Genomic DNA, 19,702 nt, shown 5'->3' with positions numbered 1-19,702 from the left:
AACATTGGGCGGGGCCCGTTATATGATATGTTTGGTATGTAGTATCTTGGGAAACTCACTAAGTTTTGTGATTACAATTTTTAGTTTATGCTTTAGGTACTTCCGATTCCAAGGGGAAGAGCTCGGGTTGAGTGCATCGTACACACCATATGGATTCTGTTTACGATACATACTCTGATTTTCATGATATTTGACATGTTTATTTGTTTGGGATGTATAAACAATGTTTGGAATATTGTTTTTATTTAAATCAAAAATAAAATTTTTAGGTCATAATTTTTGGATGTTTCAAGGTCATTCTACAAAACTCTCTTTACATGCATATCTATTCAATATTGTTCAAGAAAATCAAAATATATTAGCAAAAACACTATATAACTCTAAAACACCTCATGGGACAAAACATGTCAATTTGCGAGTTCCAAAACAAAATTAAAAGAAAAAGGTATATTTCATCAAATATTCCAAGGGCTTAGCTATATGAGAGGATTTCTATAAACCTTAAACTTTGATTAAATTTTCTTTAAGACCGGAGACCCTAAACAAATAAATATATTAGTCTTTGATCATGTAAAAGGATAAAAAAGATTTCGATCAAGAAATTAGTTATCATCAAACAAAAAGAAAAGAAAACCAGTAAGTAAACCTACTATTTATTACGAAAATTGGACAAAATAGGTTGTTATTTTACACCATGCATCCGTCAAAGTAATTTAATAATCTATTTTGTTGAAAAACGTCACATCAATGTGAGCGTGCCGGAGTGGTTATCGGGCATGACTAGAAATCATGTGGGCTTTGCCCGCGCAGGTTCGAATCCTGCCGCTCACGATTAGTTTTATTTTTTACAGACAATTTGGGTGTCGACCAAAACCCAAAACGGACGTTAATTTTGCACCTTTATGTCAAACACCAGATCTCGTCTCTCTTCCCGTTGATCGTTTTCATCATCATCAACTATCTCTAGTGGGAGTTTATTCGTAATTTACTAGTTGAATCGTAATTCACTAGGTTTTTCATCCATTCATATTACTGGTTTTACATGTTGAATTGCTAATCTACTAATCCATCCATGCGTTTTATAATTAGGTCAGTTTCTATTGTCTATTTATGCTCACCTCGTTGTTTTGATATCTTGGTCGTTAGTATGTGATTTAGGATTTGTTTGATTTTAATTGTAACATAATCTTGTTTGATGTCGTTGTGTAATAACAACAGGACGTTGATCTTAGGCATTTAATGGCATCATCGAGCAAGAAAAAGCATGAGAAGGAAGACGACATCGAAGAAGAAGAAGAGGTACACTTCGACTCTGGTGACTAAACTTGCCAATTATACTAAAAACTTCTCTGATTGTGAAGTTCTGAGAATAAAAATCAAGGGTTACGTTATGCACTGTTAATTGCTACATATAGAAAAAGAATGTCCGTAGTAAATTGCTAACAAAATCAAATTTTCTTTTGGAAAGTATCTGTTTGACATAAAGAATCAAGCATAGCTATCTGTTGTTTCTTATTGGAAATAAGGAAAGGGATAATGAAGTATGTCACTAATGTTTTATAAAAACCATATAAGCAACTTTGATGTTTTATATCAAATTTTATTGATGGGAAGTGTTCAAATTGATGCTCAAAGGATTACAAATTTGGTTAGTTTGTGTTTGATATATTAGGCTGGATAGTTATCTGTGCATTTTTATTAATATTAGAAGCGAAGTAAGAAAGATTATTATAAAGAACATTTTCAGAGAGTCCTTCCAAGTAGAAATAACTTTTCCTTGATTGTTTATTACCATGCAGTTTGAACATTTTGATGACTTTACCCTAGCCTCTTCATGGGAAAGGTATCAACATATATCTCTCTTAATACTTCAATGCATATTCATTTCTCAATTTAAGTGGAAGAATTAAATTTTACTAAATTTGTTATTTATAGGTTTATTTCTGAAATTGAGGCTGTTTGTCGACAATGGTTATCAAGTGGTCCCAAAAACTTGTTGGTATGTTTGATCTTACTCCAGTATGCATATTTGTTTACTAATGGATGAAAACATTATACTAGTATTCGATACAAAGTTTAATTATTTGTTAATTGCATCTTGGAAAGAAAATCAATCACCATTGATATATCTTTTGTACACTCTTTCTATAGGAAAAGGGAGCTGTTTCATTGGGAGAGCTGAAGAATTTGTATAAAGTGAAATCCGAGCTGAAATATGCTATGAAAAACTATTGCATGGAGTACTACTTTGAAATTAGTAATGCTGGTATACATTAAACACCTCTCCAGGTTTCACTTTCAGTTTCACCATGCACTCTTTTTTGCAAATGTCATCATATTTGTTGTTGCATTATATCAATCAGGAAAGGCTGTAGATTGGAGTTCCAGTTTACATGAGCTGCAATTGTCTTTTGGTGTGAAAGAATTCATGGTATCTTTAGCTCATCATCTTAATGTTCATATCATACTGTAAAATAATTAAATATAAAGGCACTTATGTTTCAACTGTAAACAGGTAATCGCACCCCAAAGTGCCAGTGGTGTTATTCTTGATTCACCAGAGGCTAGCAAGCTTCTAAGTGCAGTTGCTATAGCATTCTCAAATTGTTCCAGGTGGGATTCACTTATTCCTTCTTTTTTTTTCTTTGAAATAACTCAATTTGGTTTTAATTACATTACATTTGAGTTCTGATGATTGTATGAACAATGGAACAATTTTAGTTTGTGGCCAGCATTTGTCCCAGTGCATGATCCTTCTAGAAAAGCTTATATTGGTATCCAAAATATGGGGACAGTATTTACTCGAAGATTTGAAGGAGATCTTATTTCCACTCAAGTTCCTGTAAAACTCATGCATTTGGAGGGATTATATGAGCTGTTTGTATCTAAATTTGTAAGTCGCCTCTCTCATTCTGCTTTCTTTAAAGAATATTCTCTAACTGAATCGTAATGCTGTAGGCCTTTTCATCATCAGACCTTTCGACACATTTCTTCAAAGTCCATTTCACCATGAAATTAACATACAAGACTCTTCCTTATGATGAAGACAATGAAGTGCTAAATTCTGAGTCTGAGATTACTGAATCTGGAGGTGATAATGGAGGTGATAATAGAAACAAACTACAATGGGATGATGATTGTCCTTGGAGTGAGTGGTACACTGCAGAAGACCCTGTAAAAGGTAAAATAATATATTTGTGTATAATGGGGAAATGTAACTATTTTTTTTTGTTACTGATAATTGCATAGAATGTGTGCAGCTTTTGAACTGGTTGCTATGTGGGGAGAGAAAATGGTGGAAAGCTCCATGGAGATGGCTGAACTTGAAAATGCCTCTATTCATGATGCTCAAAATTGGTTCATTGTTCCCGAATTCTCTTCTTATCTGTAAGGAATGGAATTGGAATTATGTTGTTAAATTTAGTTTCAACATATGTATGAATTATGAAATGACACAATTCTGTCTTATAGCACTGGTGATTATACTGGAAACATGGTTGGATTTGCTTCACAACTTCGCCTTCTGATTGATGCATTAGCCATGTCCTTGGATGTTAAATTCATGGAAGATTTCGTGTCAGGTCTGATACTTATCTGTCTCTTTGTGTGTGTGTGTTTCCTGAATCCTGACTTTTCTGTTTTTACAGTTGAAACATCAGGATCTGACAAATTGAGGTCATCTGCAGTAATTCCTCCGCCAACAGTTCTTGATCGTGTGCTTAAAGATCTTTGTCATGATGGTAAATAGTAAATACATGTTGTAGAAAGAAAATGAAAAGAGATTAAAAGTAAAAATAATATAAAATGTTTTGATTACAGGACCTGAACTCATTTCACCTGAAGGTGAAGGGAGACACAAGAGTTCTAGACTTATTAAGGGGGCTCCTTTGGAAACTCTGTTTGCTCAGTTTTGTTTACACTCATTATGGTTTGGAGACTGCAACATACGTGGTATGGACTAATATAGAAAGTAAAATTTAAAGTAGTGAATCAAATATTTTTATTAGTACTAAAAAAGTTTGTTGTTATTTTATCATTTATGTTGTTCAGCCATTTCTGTACTATGGATAGAGTTTATTAGAGAAATACGTTGGTGTTGGGAAGAGTCACAACCATTGCCACGAATGCCAACCAAAGCTGCAATTGATCTATCAACCTGTTTAGTTCACCAAAAGCTGCAAATGGTAATTCTTTTGTTCTTATTTTTTTGTATCATTATATTTATAAACGTTTTTTTTTACAATATTTGCTTCACAGCTTGCAATATGTATTGAGAAAAAACGTCAACAAGATAGTACCAGTGACAACAGTAGTGATACTCCTAGTGTTGAGGTGGGTTTGATATATATTTTGTTTTTGTTTGTAAGCTAAGAGATTATGATTTATATTTTGTGTTAATGGTTTATTTGTCCGAAGTGCAGGCTAATGAAGACTTTTCTTATCCATCAGGAGCAAAAGAAGAAGGTTTAGTGAAGGAAAGTGACAGGTGAAATAAGCAAGTGAGAGCTCCTTGTTTTTATTTATTTATTTATTGAACGTTAATGTACACCATTATCGGTATATGAAGTTCTTTTCATTTGTTGCATGTTAGTTCCCATCATTTTTAATTTTTTTTTACCTTTTCTTGTTATGTATTTTGTAGCACCCCAACTTTTATGACATCTGGTAAGAGGAGGGGATCAGCAGGTGTGGTGGAATCCTTGATGCTTTTGAAATCACATGACAACATGCATGCTCCATTTACTCAGGTTCATCTGATTTTCACTTGCTATCTTTCTTTTTTCTTTTTTTAATCTCCACAATGAATAAATTGACAGTTTTTTATTTATTTATTTAAATCATAGGATCCACCAATTATGACAGAAGACATGCATGAAGAAAGGCTCCATGCAGTTGAAGTCTTGGGCAATTCTTTTGTAAGTTGTCACATCACATATATGATATTATATTTGGAATAAATTTCCTTGCTGAAAATTGTGTATAATTTTTGTCAGAGCTTCTCTGGGCAATTGGAGAAGGACATCTTATCTTCAGGTACTACATAAAATGGTGTTTTTATCTCTCTGATGATTTCCCTAACTTTTTGTTGTTTGATGATTTTATTTAAAAAAAAAAAAAAAGATATGTCAGCATTTAAAGCAGCAAATCCAGACGCTGTTTTTGAAGATTTCATTCGATGGCATTCTCCAAAAGATTGGGAAGATGATAAGAGTTGTGGGCCCTCAGGAGACAAATGGCCACCTCAAGGAAAACTTTCAGACAGAATGTCAGAATCCGGGAATTCATGGCGCAAAATTTGGAACGATGCCCCTCCTCTACCAGCTTCAGAACAAAAGCCATTTATGGACCCAACCAGAGAAGGAGAAAAGGTACATTTTTTTTTTTTTTTAATTTTTCCACATTTACCCTCCATGATCAATGAAACTAACTAACATCATCCAATATCTATACAGATACTTCATTATCTGGAAACAGTAAGACCACATCAATTACTGGAGCAAATGGTGTGTACTGCTTTCAGAGCTGCAGCTGACACTCTTAACCAGACTAGCTTTGGTGGGTTAAAGAACATGACAATAAAAATCGACCAATTATACTTCACCATTGCTTCTGCATTGAAGCCTTTGCAAGGTATGTGTTACAATTTTTTAGACACAAGGGTAAAATAGTCATTTTATTTTTATCTGACTTATTGCATTGGCAGCGAACAAGCTACCGGGTGATATGGAAATAATCCAAGATGTAAAACGGCTGTGTGTTGTATTCGAACACGTGGAGAAGCTGCTAACACTTGCGGCTTCCCTTCATCGCAAATTCCTAAACGCGCCTCGACTTTCACAAACCATTTTCAACGAATTCTACAATTTATATGCACCAAAAATGGGGAAAGTAGGGTTGGTTTCTCATGAAGTGAGAAAGAAGCAAGAAGTGAGGGGGAATGAGAGAGATGTTGTAACGGGTATGTTTGTGCAGCCTTCTGCTAACCAGTCATGGAGGAAGGTGTTGAGCATGGGGAATTTATTGAATGGGCACGAACCCATGTTAAGGGAGATCGTGTTCTCCTTACGTGATAGAGTGGATAGTAGCTACTATGCTCCACGTGGCAGTGGGAGTGGGAATCAATGGAGTCACCAACAGGGGGAGATTGAGACTCATAGGATGTATATTTGTGGGACTTCAAATGATCTGAGGGTTGCTCTTTCTGTTACTTCTTGTGATTGAGATTCATTAGCCTTTCTTCATTTTGAAAAGTTTTCATTAATGCCATGCTCGTCAAAGTAGACATGACTCTTCTTCTTCTTCTTGTATGGTTTATTTTATATATTGTGGTTAACTTTGAAATGAACAAAGATTTAAATGTTGCCCACTTTTCGTGTTACCCTCTTTAAAGACTAATAAGAAAACAAATGAATTATATAAGATGGTTTTAACCAATATAAGGTAAAACAACAAATGTAATGTAGCTGATTTTAACCAATATCGTTTCGTCATGTTGTAAAGCAACGGATTAAACATAGCAAAATAGCCCAAGAATGGATATGGACCTAGCATACCATATTGACTCGTTTAAAGTCGCTTACAAGTATATATCACGTTTTTCCGTAACCTGTTGTTTATAATTTTATAATATATAATTTACTAATCTTTAAATGAAATTATCATCATCAATGTGAGCGTGCCGGAGTGGTTATCGGGCATGACTAGAAATCATGTGGGCTTTGCCCGCGCAGGTTCGAATCCTGCCGCTCACGATATTTTACTCCTACATTCACTATTTTATTTTATTTTTCAGTTTTTTATTATTGGGATTTTCTAATATATGCCCTACACACATATAAGAAGTATTAATTAAACATAATTATTACCATAATTAAATGTTAAAGACATTAATTATAAGAAATATTATCATAATTAAATATAAAATTCATTAATAATCTCTATAATTAATGTATTTCACATTTAATTATGGTAATAATTGTGATTAATTAATACTTCTTTTTCTATTTTTTAATATGACAATAACTAAGAAAAAAATTGTGTGTTTATCCCCCATCCTATTCCTTTTCTCTCTACATTACATATGAAGAACACTGAAACTCTAAACCTCCACATCACCGAACATGCACATCATCAGAAACCGCCACTACAACCGTCGTTCTCTCTCCACCGTCTCTATCCTTCTCCGGCGTTGCCTACCCGTTGTTGAAACATCTCTTTCTGATTTCGTTGAAATGATCTGTGCAACAGCGCCATCTTCTCCTAAGCTCCAACTCTCCATTATCTTCGGAGACGAACAAATCTGAGTTGAGGCAGCAACGGAACCTAAGGCCAGCAATCGAGGTTTAATCCAAAGTGGTTTCCAGTGAAGTCGAGTTATAGGAGGCGACGACGTTGTCCCCCTCCCAAACGACGAAGACGATGACGAGAGAGAGAGAGAGAGAGAGAGAGAGAGAGAGAGAGCCCTTCATCTTCTCTGTTGCCTAGATCTGTAAATAGAACCATCACCACCACCCGTTTAGGGTTTTCTGACGGTAGATTTGAAAACCTCACTCCTTCCGACGAGCATTTTGACTGCTCCAACGGCTGTATAGAGAAGATGATCGAAGCAGCAGAAAAAAGAAAAATATGTTGGCACTGGGAGCGGTGGTTGTGGAGGTGATTTTCGATAGGTGGCAGCAGTATATAGTGTGTGTGTGTGTTTTTTTTCTAGTAGGTTGCGGCGTTTTTCGGCTGGTGGCAGTGGTTCCGGTGATGAAGCGGAGTGAGAGAGATAAGTAGTATGTTTGTCAAAGAGATAGTGGGTGGGTGTAGTTAGGGGTGAGTTTTTATATTTTAATTTTTTTTTTAAATCTTTAAATCAGAAAAATAAATAAGAAAGTGGAAAAAGAAATCAACAAAAATAATAAAAAATTGATTAAAATAAAAAAATAAATAAGAAAATAGAAAAAGAAATTAACAAAAATAATAAAAAACTGAAAAATAAAATAGTAAGTGTAAAATTGTCATTTGGAAAAAGTTTTAAACAAATTTGATCAAACTCACTACAAAATAAAAAGTTTGGACTTTTGGTATTAGTTTAAACATTTTTAGACCAAAATGATAATTTTGAGCTAACCACAGGGACTGTTTGTACAATTCAGTGTGTTGAATATTGATAGAATTGGTGAGTAATTAAACATTTTCGTTTAGTTAAAATTTGCGTTCTTGTATGCGATGCACTTTAGCTTATTGAGGGTTAAATATTTTAATTATTTCATTTTGAGATGTCTTATGAAAATAACACTAATTTTCATGATTATTTTTTTTATGAAAAAATATATAATTTGTTTGGGTTAGAGTTATAATCATATTACCATTTTAACAAAATTATCATGTTTTACATATCGTTGGTAAAAAAATTAGCCAAGCTTAACCTTTATTTTATTATTATTACTAGTTGTGAAACCCGTATATTATACGGGTTAATTAAAACATAATGTTAAATAGAAACGATTAAATGAGAAGTTTATTTGAATTTAAAATAAGAAAGAAGTGAAAATTATGAAAAAAAACATACAAAAAATAAATTAATTAAAATTATGTGTTTAATTGTTAGACCCGTGTACTAAACGAGTTATTATAATAAAATGTTAAATACAAAGGTTTAAAGTGTAAATTTATTTGAAATTGAAATTGAAATTGAAATTTCAAATTTCAAATTTGAAATTAATAGTTATTATACTAAGTGTAATTTATGGAAACTAAATTAATGATATAGTGGAAATGAATAATGAAGTAATTGACAAGTGGAAAATAAATATATTTCAAAATTATGACAAAATGACATGTGACAAATTAAATAAGAGAATGACAAGTGACAATAACATTTTTATTTATTAGGGTAGACTAGTTGTGAGACCCGTGTATTACACGGGTTTATTAAAAATAAAAATTTAATATCAATATTTAAACATTAAATATTTTATAAAATAATATTTTTACATATCTTAATGTAATCTTTTAAAACATTTATAAAAAAAATCAAATATTCTTTAGAGCATTTATGAGACTTTATTATCAAATTTATAGAATGATTCTCTTTCCTTATATGAAATTTTATTTTAAAAAATGGAAATTCTCAAAAAATGACAAGTGGAAAATAATAATTCTAAAACTCTCACAAAAGTACATGTGGCAAAACTCTTGAAAATTTGACAAGTGGCAAAAAAACCTTCATTTATTAGAGAGGATTTTTTTGATATCATAAAACCAATTATCATTCTTTTATAATTACCAGTGTTGTAAAAATCGGTCTAGACCTTCATCAAATATTTGATGCTACCCTAAGCCCTTCATTAAACAAGAACAAGAAATAAGGTCAACCCAAACATAGACTATATAATCTTAGTTATGTATAACTATGATGCATACACTAAGCAAGTACAATAATTATGTCAATTTCATATAAGGAAGAAACCTAGGCTATCAGACATCATATAATCAGGAAATTTTATCATGCAATTCTTGAAGATCATTAGCATATCACTAGCATGTTGTTCTAAAATATCACAAGATCAAATATCAGTATAGTAATTTGCGGTCCACTTACTAGCTCCGACTGATCGTACACATCACATCCTCTTTGATTATTTTGAAAACAATTTGAAATTCATTTGTAAAAATATTTTCCCTTAGTTTGAGACTGGATTCGCACGAGTGTTCCTCTAATTCACACAAACTAAGGCTATGATACCAACTTGTAACATCCATAAAAATCATGATAAATTTAAACTTTTTAAAACCAACCCAATTCACAAATTGTTTACAAACATAGCTTTCAAAAACATTTCAACATCAAAGTTTTCCCAAAATCATAAGTCGAAACATGAGGATGTGTGCGTTCACGCCTTCGCCTTCCCACGGTCATCTGAAATACCTGAAAGATAACCCAAAATTGTAAGTCAATGCTGTAACGATGTAAATTTTCAAAACAATTTTTCATTTTTCAACCACAACTTGTCTCATAAAGTAATCTCAAAAATCAAAATGTATCACATGTTATCACAGTAAAACATATCCCAGGATCTCAAATACATAAAACTCCATCAGTGTGTACAGATCATGTTGGCGCCTTCCCGCGATCCTCGCTAGTACCTGGAACCCATATCACATAACACGGTAAGCATACGCCACTCAAGACTATAACTCGGTACGACCCTCCGGTCGATGTGTCTCAGCGGGACCCTCCAGTCCCGTAGCTCATTGGACCCTTCGGTCTAGTCTAGCCCATTAGACCCTTCAGTCCGATCTAAATCGTTGGACCCTTCGGTCCGGTCTAATCGAGGACCCTCTGGCCTCGTAAGTCATTGGACCCTCCAGTCCGGTCTATATAACACATAGCATACACGTAACACAATGCACATAATCTCAATCGTACACATAGCACATAAGACCCTCTGGTCTGCACATATATACCACTCTAGGCAATGTATAGTGAGAAGACTCACCTCGGGTAATCTCGGAAAGTCTCAAACTCGAATCACTGATCTAGCCTCCGCCTAATCACGTAAGTAATTATCTCTAATTAATACGGCTCTCAAAGACTAGACTAGTTCCTCCTTATGTTCTCTCAGAAGGGAAAAAGACCATTTACCCCTCCAATGGTCCAATTTCCAATGGTTGACCAATCCCTGAGGTCAACTGAAGTCAACTCCACTCAACGGTCCAACTTTGACCAGATTCGCCGAGTGCACTAAGGTGACTCGGTGAGTCCATGCGTGTCCTCTAAATCCTCTTAAGGCCTTACTCGACTTGTCGAGTTAACCTTTCACCCGACGGGTTACCACTGATCACGAATCGCGGGGCAACCCGATCCGACTCGTCGAGTCCTCTCATGAACTCAGTGAGTTTCTTCCATGTCAACACTCATTTGACCTCCTGAGATTAGATATGTTTCTCTAACTTATAGATCTGGCCTTCTAACACCCAAAAATCACGTAAAGGTTTGAACTTTACGTTCATGCATCGCACATATGGCTCTTTTTGATGAAATAGCTCTAAAAATGAAGTATTAGGCTCAATGTTCTCATGTAACAACATAAAGCTTGGTTGTTGGGACACTCTGGACCTCTCAAGGTCCAGATATGAAGTCTATTCCTCAATGGGCTTCACATGCTCCATATTCCAACTAAAGAAAGGGTAAAGAAACCCTAGATTCAAGAGATCTACTATATACACGAAATAGACATGGATTCATACCTCAACAACAACCTTTGAAGAAGTAATGGTAGGTCTGAGCTCCTCAATCAGCCTAGCTTGAATCCGTTCTCTCCTTCTTGCAAGAATGCACTAATGGAGATGAAATTAGCTCATTCCTTCACTCTTTATGGTCTCTATTTCGTTTAGGATTTCTCAAGGGTGTGTGGCCATAAATGAAGGCCATAAGGACCTTTAAATAGGGCTCAGGCCCAAGGTTCACGGTTTCTGTCCACAGCGCAGACTCGTCGAGTCGACTCTCCGACTCGTCGGGTCCATTTATTAATCCTAGTCAGCAGTTGCGATCCTACTCGACGAGTTTAGGCGTCAACTCATTGAGTCCCCCTCCTTGACTCAAAATAAATACTCAATTTATGATACTTGGAAAGCCGAATGTCACAATTCTCCCCACTAGAATTAGACTTCGCCCTCGAAGTCTCGCTCTGCAAACAACTCTAGATGCTGCTCCTGCATCTCCGTCTCCAGCTCCTAAGTCAGCTCGGACCCCTTCCGATGTTGCCATTGGACCTGAACCAGAGGCACCCCCTTGTTCCTCAGAACCCTGATCTTCCGATCCAAGATCGCGATCGGCCTCTCAATGTAATTCAGACTCTCATCCACCTGAATATCCTCTAGCGGCATAACTGCCGTCTCATCGACTATGCACTTCCTCAACTGTGATACGTGGAAGGTATCATGGATCTGACTCAAACCTCGGGTAGCTCCAGACGGTATGTGAACTTACCCACCCTCGCAGTCACCCTGAACGGACCAATGTATCGGGGCCCTAGCTTGCCCTTTTCCTGAATCAGATCACTCCTTTCCAAGGAGATACCTTCAGGAGTACGAAATCTCCAACCTGGAACTCGAGTTCGAATCGCCGCCTATCCGCATTAACTCTTCTGACGGCTCTGGGTTGTCAGTAACCTCTGTCTGACCTGCTGTATCTGCTCAGTCGTCTTAAGAACTATCTCAGTGCTAACCATCATTCGCTGTCCTACTTCTCCCTAATAGATGGGAGTCTGACACCTCCTCCCATACAAAAGCTCAAAAGGAGCTATACCAATGCTCGAATGGTGGCTATTGTTGTAAGAAAACTCAGCCAAAGGTAGGTATGTGTCCCAACTTCCCCTGAAGTCCATAACACATGCCCGAAGCATGTCCTCGAGCGTCTGAATCGTTCGCTCACTATGTCCATCCGTCTGTGGGTGGTAAGCAGTACTGAAGTGCAACCTCGTACCCAACTCCTCATGGAACTTTTTCCAGAATCTAGAGGTGAAACGTACATCTCGATCTGACACAATCGAGATCGGCACTCCATGTCGCAACACCACCTCCCTCACATTTATCTATGCTAGCCTCTTTGTAGAAGAGCTCTCACTGATAGCAAGGAAGTGAGCGCTCTTCGTCAGCCGATCCACAATTACCCAAATTGCATCAACACCTCTCGTGGTCCTCGGTAATTTGTTGAATAAATCCATCGAAATATGTTCCCACTTCCACTGGGGAACCTCCAATGGCTGCAATTTCCCATGCGGACGCTGGTGCTCGGCCTTAACCCGACGACAAGTCAAGCACCTCTCTGCTACCCATGCAACATCCCTCTTCATACAGGGTCACCAATAATCTCTCTTTAGGTCCAAATACATCTTAGTGGCCCCAGAATGGATCGAGAATCTCGATCTGTGCGCCTCCTCCATCAGAGTGCTACGTGCCCCGCCCGTATACGGCACCCAAATCCGACCACGAAAGGTCATAAGCCCTCGGCTATCCGTAACAAACTCAGATACATGTCCAATCACCCACTCCCTCTTGCGGTTCTTCGGTCTCACAGCCTCTGCCTGGGCCTCTCAAATGGTATCCAACACCGAACTCATCACCGTCATCCTCATACATATATCTCGAATCGGGGCACTCTCCACCCTGCGACTCAGAGCATCGGCTACAACGTTAGCCTTACCCGGGTGGTACAGGATCTCACAGGCGTAATCCTTTACCACATCCAACCATATCCTCTGGCGCATATTCTAGTTGGATACCCACGCTCACTTGGATCGCTCCATGAATTATATCACGAGTTATTAGTGAGACGATAACATCTTATATTCTTGAAACCGAGATGTGTGAGTTGTATCTTGCGAATCGGTTGCACATTGACAATATGTAAACGCACTAGTAACTTGGTGTTATAAAACATATTGTTGTGTGTGATTCGGTGCGTGAGTGCAAGGAAGCATTGTATCAAAGTTTATCCGTTCCTTTTATCCAAAGTAGGATAAAAGCAATACCTTTGGGCCCCTCGATGATTTAGTGATGACAAACGTAAATGCTCGGCCGGGCTAGGGCTAATTTGATTTGTTCAATTAGTCAGTCGTCATAAATCGGGAATCGAGATATAGTACAAAGAGAATGATTTGAAATCATATCTCATATGATATCTAGAATGGAGAAATATATGATCCCTTATCTAAGGACACGCGTATCTAATATGATCAGAGTTGACAGCGGCTTTGGAAAGCTACGATTGCAGATCAGGATCTGAATTCATACGCAGAATAGTTGTTAGACTTATCCAAGTGGGAGACTGTTGGATTAGTGTCTAAGTCCATAACTATTTTGGTATGTACTTGACCCGATGGTGCATGGTCCTTTTGGGTTGCCTTCACCAAAGCAACTTGATTGGAGAAATAAATAAAGAGAGAGAGGTTATTATGATTAATATGTTATAAGAATAATATATTAAAGGAGAAATCATATTTGTTTAATTAATATTGGTCAATAATTAATTACTATTAATTTTGTGATCAAATGTAATTAATTAAACTAGAGGGGCTGAATTGTAATTATGTGATAGTTACAAAATAAGGTAAGGATTATCTTATTAATAGGTTGGACGAATTTAAGGTGATAAGGCCTTAGAATTCGACTAGGATAAGGGTTTTCAAGGCCTATCTTATGGTTACTTGGTGGGCAAGCAACTAGATAAGGATAAGGACTAAAACCCTAATCTCTACACCTATATAAAGACCCCACGGCTCATGAATTCGTCTATGCCTTCCCAAGAGGTCCTAGAGATGAATTCTTATACCTCTCCTCTCCCCTTATACCTTCTCCATTTGCTCTTGGTGTTTGTAAGCCATTAGAGGAGTGACACTTGTGACTCTAAGCCTTCCAAAGTCAATTCAAGGAAGAATTGGGATTGTTATTGCAACATAACAATCAAGGTAACATCTTAAACCTAATTATATGTTAATATCGATTTCCATATGATAGAATTAGGGTTTATAGTCTTGGATTCAAAGCATGTACAATAGAGAAACCTAGATCCAAGCATTAGGGTTTGTATGAGCACATAGGATGTCTTATGACCAAAACCCATCAGTGGTATCAGTGCCTAGGCTGGTTTCTATTGTATTGATGCTTGATTTGTTTGAAAAATTCGTTTTTTTGGTTTCTGGAGGCTGGACTCGCCGAGTCCATAGCTGAACTCGCCGAGTCCATGCAGACTCGACGAGTCAACTCGTCAGATGGGGATATTTTCGCGATTTCTTGCTGTTTTTGCTTATGGATAGTTACCTTATCATGTTAGATCAATATAAATCCAATTTTATGATATATTTGACTATATTCTTGATCTAATTGAAGATATTTATCAATTAATAAGATAATTGTTTCCTTATGTGATAATTGTTTAATTATTTTGACTTAATTGGTAAATTGTTTTGCAAGAAATCATTAAATCAAATATGGATAATTATGTAATTAAATGTTAATTTAGATTATTTGTTATTTGATCCTTGTGCTTTGAAAAGTTTCATATTTTCCCCTTTAGGTTTTATAGTTTAAATTTGAACCTAAAAGTTTTGTTGTTTTTGAAATTTAAATAGTTAAAACCCTAATGTTTTGAAAAAGGTTTCAAAACTTGCCCTCAAGTTTTGGAATTTAAATTTTGATTAAATGGTTTAATTTTGATGAATATTTAAATTCTAAACCCTAATGTTTTGAAATGTTTCAAAACTTGCCCTCAAGTTTTGGAATTTAAAAGTTGATTAAAAGGTTAATTAGGAATGTTAAATTCTAAAAACCCTAGTATTGTTTGAAAAGTTCAAATTACACCCTTGTGGTTTTATTAATTAATTAAGGAGTATAATTATAAGAGGTTTAATAAATCCATAAAAGTTTAGGTTTAAAATTTAATTGAATTAAAAGTATAATTGTTAAATTTGACCACCTAATATTTTAAAAGTGTAAAATACACCCTATACTATATATATAACATTAAAAGTCTAACATTATATATATGTATGAGTAAAAGTCAGTCTTACCGTTAGTAGGCCTCATTCACGAAGCTGGTCTATAAGGGGTGTTTAAGGAAATTGCCTATAAAATGGCGATTGAATGGGTATCCACTCTTACCCACCGCACTCTTGACTAGTGGAGGGTCGTTAGCCGAACGGGTAGGATAGGACGAAACCTTCCATTATAAGTATAATGAATTATTAAAGTAACTAAATGTTTTCATAAAATTCCCAATCTTAGTTACTTAGGCAAAAGTGAATTGATGCAATTCCATGAAATTACACTTTGTGCCCTTGCAAAGACGTTAGTGGAGCGCGTGTGGTTTACCGGCACACTAAATGGTTCTAAGCGAAGGTAGCAAAGGGTGACTCAATGTTTGTCATAGTTCGGTGGAGTGTGTGTGGTTTACCGGCACATCGAATAGGTGACTGTAACATGTGAGGGCACCATGTAAGTTTGCATGGTTATTCACACCCGCTTTGTGATCCTCGGCATCCCAGTCACAAACAAGAGGGGCATATCGAGATTTAAACATGCCATTGAAAGTTCAATGAATCTCAAAGGATCTAGGAGTTTTCATAGATTTAAAACTTAAATTCTTTTTCGTTTTTGTGTGGTGGAAATTAGTGAATCGTCATTCACTTACCTTAAAATATGCTGCAATTAGGGTTACGACATCCCTCTCCCGAGTTGTGGAATATTGTGTTGGGTCCTAGCCTTAGTATCTCATTTGGGTGATTTGCTAAGGAGTCATTCAATCAACTAACTTGAATTCGTTTTCTCCCGTTTTGTAGATGTCAAAGTTCGACAACTATGGTCTTCCCAAATCCCGTGGAACAAGCTTTCCACATGAAGATGATATTCCACGATTCGATCGAGGAACAAGAAATCATGCTTCACTTCCTCCACCTCCTCCAATTATTCTCCCTAACCCACAAGTTCGAAGGCTTGAAAAGTTCAAGATCACTCAAGCCCTTTTGGCAAGTAAACATAAAGAAGGAAAGTCGGTGTGTGCACACGTCCTAGGGATGAAGTCACACATTGATAGGTTAAGAATGTTGGGATCCGTTGTCTGTGAGGAAATGGCTATTGATTGGGTTCTTCAGGCACTTCCTAACTCATATAGTGAGTTCGTAAGAGAGTACTATATGATGAATCGCGACGTGACCCTTATAGATCTCACCTATATGCTTATTGTTGCTGAATCAGCAATGGTTTGGCGCAATGGAAAAGCAAAGTTGATTGGTGAATCAGCCTTCAAGAACTCTATGGATGTAGACAATGGCAACGAAAGACATGCCATGATCGAAAGGTTTGATCATAAGAGAAAGGCGATGTCTGAAGTAGTTCCATGTGCTGTTCCAAAAGAGTCGATTTGCTTTTATTGCCAAGAGAAGGGGCATTGGAGACGAAGCTGCCCCATTTACCTAAGAGATCTAAGAGATGGGAGAGTCGAAACGTATGGCTTTAATATAGGTAAAATCCATTGACTAACTCTTTTAAGCTTCATTCTAGATTCTTAATACATAATGTGATAAGATTACAATTGATGTTTTGTAGAATCGAAGAAAAGAAAGGGAGCTTAAAGGAAGAAATGAGCAGAATCTAACCATGAAGGAGTGGATTTCGATCGTATTTCTCGAAGATTAGATTCTTAAGCTACTACTTAGAGTTAGAGTTAGATTGCTAAGAAATATGTATTAGCATAAGTTTTTCAATGAATTGCATTGTAAGGACAAATTTTTCCGCAATAAAATAAATTTTGATTTTAAATTTTATGTATTTATCCTTGCAATGGCATGTATGAAAAATTGATGTTAAAATGTTTCTATTATTAACAATAATGGATTTGGTTCTTATTATGTTATTTATGGAAAGTCGAGAATTTACCAAATAGGGAGAGTTTCTCATCGCCCAAAGTTTCAATTGGACAAAAATTTGGAATCACGCAACTTGGTTGCACGATGAATGAGAAATTTCATATTTGGAAATTAGACTAAATCATTGACAAAGTGTCAAGTGAAGGACTAGGAGATCGAGTACACAAAGTTGTGCGTTGATCAAAATCCACCATAAGAGTAACAAAGATATTCGTCATGATTTACTAAAGGTTTAGTAAATATGATTATACGTCTAAGATTAAGTGTAATTCTGAATTGATTGAAAAACTTTAAATCAATAGCAGAACGAATAAGAAGAATCAAGTAGGCAGAAAGATAAAAGTTTCTCCATTCTAAGAAGAAGGGAGAGTACCTTTTATGCTTTATGATAGGTCTTAATGATTAAGAACCATATCTCAATTGATCCTCTAAGTGATTCTTAGTACAATTGTATGTTTAAGAAGAGGAATCAAGGATTGAAGAAATGGTTAAATCAAGAAGTCAATCATACTTCGTTCCAATAACAAGTCTTAAAGTTAAGATTGTGACATTGAGTGAAAAGTATTAAGAAGGTTTGTAACATTCATCAAATGTGGAAAGTTGTGATGTCTTGGATAAGACAAAGACCAACTAGGACCAATTTATGAAGAGTTTTGATAAAAGCTACACTAGCTCTTGAATATTTGTTTGTCAAGAAATGTTTATTGACAAGAGAATCTTATATGTCAAGGAGTTAGTGGGAGTCTTAATGGTCTTGAAAGGTTTCAAGAACAAATCAAATAAACCTTATCAATCATCACTAGCACACGAGTTGAGGTTTACAACCTATCGTGTTGACATTATTTTGTTTCTGTGCCAATCCAATCGAGTTAATTATGCATGTGAGTTCTATGAGTTCTCATTTTGAACGCATAAAAGGCAAAGCACCTTGATCAATGGAAAGTACATTGATAAGAAAAGGTGAGCTGCTTAACTACTTGGAAGACATGGTGGGCAGCTGTGCTACCATAAGACAAGAAATCGAGATTAAGAAAGTTCGATCCATATGAGTTTGAATTTGTCGTAAACTTTGGTTTTGACAAATTCACATGGATAGGAACAAATACACCGTTTAAATCTAAGTGTCATAAGATTTCCTCCTTCATGAAAATGATTGTGAGGAAATGTTTTCACTAAGAAAGATTTTAAGAAGATAGTGATTGTAAAATTGCATTCTCGAATTCGATTATGGTTACGGTATCCCTTTCCATAATTTGAATTGTGAGGTTTGGCAATTGTTTACACACACATATGAACTATCTAAGGCAAGGTGTGTAAGTTCAAGAAGCCTTGATAAAAGATTATCAAAGCACTAAGTATTAGAAACATGAACTTAAGAAATTCAATAAGCATTGTTTTTCTGAAAGTTAAGCTGTTTCTGAATACATGTCAAAGCTAGTGGGAGCATAAGTGTTATGTTTTATAATAATCATCATGATAGTGGGAGCATAAATGTTATGATTGTATGATTATTAAGGCACGTATTGCAAGTTGGCAATATTAATTATAGAAAACAAGAGTTATACCTTGCAAAGTCGTAAGGGTTGTAAAGTTATTTTGCTATAATTAAGGGAGAGAATATTATGCTTCATTTCAAATCTAAAGGATTAGGTTGAGAAATGTTAATAAATTTAGTCAAGGGTACATAGTGTGTTCTTAAAATTTCGATTATGATTACGACATTCCTTTTCACAATTCGAATTTTGAGAAAATAGCAAATAAAACATTGTGCGTCATGTCCCATACGCTTCGGGTATAGGATCGATTGCAAATGCTTTAATATTTGACCATTCTAAAATTTTCCAAATGTCTAGCGCATTTAGAGGGAAAAGGGACTAGAATCGGTTTTGACTAAAATAATTAAACAACTATCAAAGGACAATCCAAAGTTCGTTTAGGATTGGTCGCTTGTGAGTAGTTGGAAGTATAGTATTGGAAAATATGGAAATGTTTCCATATTGGATGGACCATATCGACATTATTATGAATATATAAGGTTCTATTAAGAATGAGTTATCATATGGAAAATATGGAAGCGTGTCCATATTGGGAATTGAATATTGAAAAATCTATGTCTAAGATTAGAAACTTTTATGCAAAAGGATGTTCAAAGGAAAGTACTTTGAGTGAGAGACATCATATCTAAGGAATTGTCTTGTAACGATCTCCGATAGAGGACTTTGTAATATCATTGGCAATAGTCTTTGTGACTTTGGTGCAGTGACATTACGAAAGGATCGTTGCATAAA

At 35.7% G+C, this 19,702-nt stretch overlaps 1 protein-coding gene and 2 non-coding genes across 3 annotated transcripts; all 3 read left to right on the top strand.

The window, feature by feature from the left end:
* The first annotated feature begins 749 nt into the window (after window positions 1-749).
* Window positions 750-831, top strand: TRNAS-AGA (transfer RNA serine (anticodon AGA)). The gene has a single exon. It is a non-coding gene; the product is annotated as a tRNA-Ser (tRNA).
* LOC111876486 (uncharacterized) lies at window positions 831-6,367 on the top strand. Its single transcript, XM_023873009.3, has 22 exons — window positions 831-1,089; window positions 1,219-1,299; window positions 1,800-1,843; window positions 1,936-1,999; window positions 2,152-2,266; window positions 2,364-2,431; window positions 2,516-2,613; window positions 2,722-2,893; window positions 2,959-3,181; window positions 3,261-3,387; window positions 3,472-3,581; window positions 3,648-3,740; window positions 3,820-3,951; window positions 4,051-4,184; window positions 4,258-4,332; window positions 4,422-4,486; window positions 4,643-4,748; window positions 4,845-4,916; window positions 4,995-5,034; window positions 5,122-5,369; window positions 5,454-5,631; window positions 5,705-6,367. The coding sequence occupies exons 2-22, from the start codon at window positions 1,240-1,242 to the stop codon at window positions 6,220-6,222; spliced, it is 2,742 nt and encodes a 913-aa protein (XP_023728777.1). The 5' UTR covers window positions 831-1,089; window positions 1,219-1,239; the 3' UTR covers window positions 6,223-6,367.
* Window positions 6,368-6,670: 303 nt separating this feature from the next.
* On the top strand, window positions 6,671-6,752 carry TRNAS-AGA (transfer RNA serine (anticodon AGA)). The gene has a single exon. It is a non-coding gene; the product is annotated as a tRNA-Ser (tRNA).
* Window positions 6,753-19,702: the final 12,950 nt, after the last annotated feature.

The sequence above is a fragment of the Lactuca sativa genome, chromosome 9 (assembly GCF_002870075.4).
Source record: "Lactuca sativa cultivar Salinas chromosome 9, Lsat_Salinas_v11, whole genome shotgun sequence".
NCBI lineage: Eukaryota > Viridiplantae > Streptophyta > Magnoliopsida > Asterales > Asteraceae > Lactuca > Lactuca sativa.
Note: the sequence above shows the minus strand (reverse complement) of the source record. Positions and strands in the feature narration are given on the sequence as shown.

What these genes read in the sequence shown, in the direction of transcription:
- LOC111876486 (XM_023873009.3), top strand. Translation starts at nt 1,240, where the DNA reads ATGGCATCATCGAGCAAGAAAAAGCATGAGAAGGAAGACGACATCGAA. An exon ending in AGCTGTTTGTATCTAAATTT is followed by an intron (nt 2,894 to 2,958) that starts GTAAGTCGCCTC and finishes GTAATGCTGTAG; the next exon opens with GCCTTTTCATCATCAGACCT. An exon ending in TTAGTGAAGGAAAGTGACAG is followed by an intron (nt 4,487 to 4,642) that starts GTGAAATAAGCA and finishes TGTATTTTGTAG; the next exon opens with CACCCCAACTTTTATGACAT.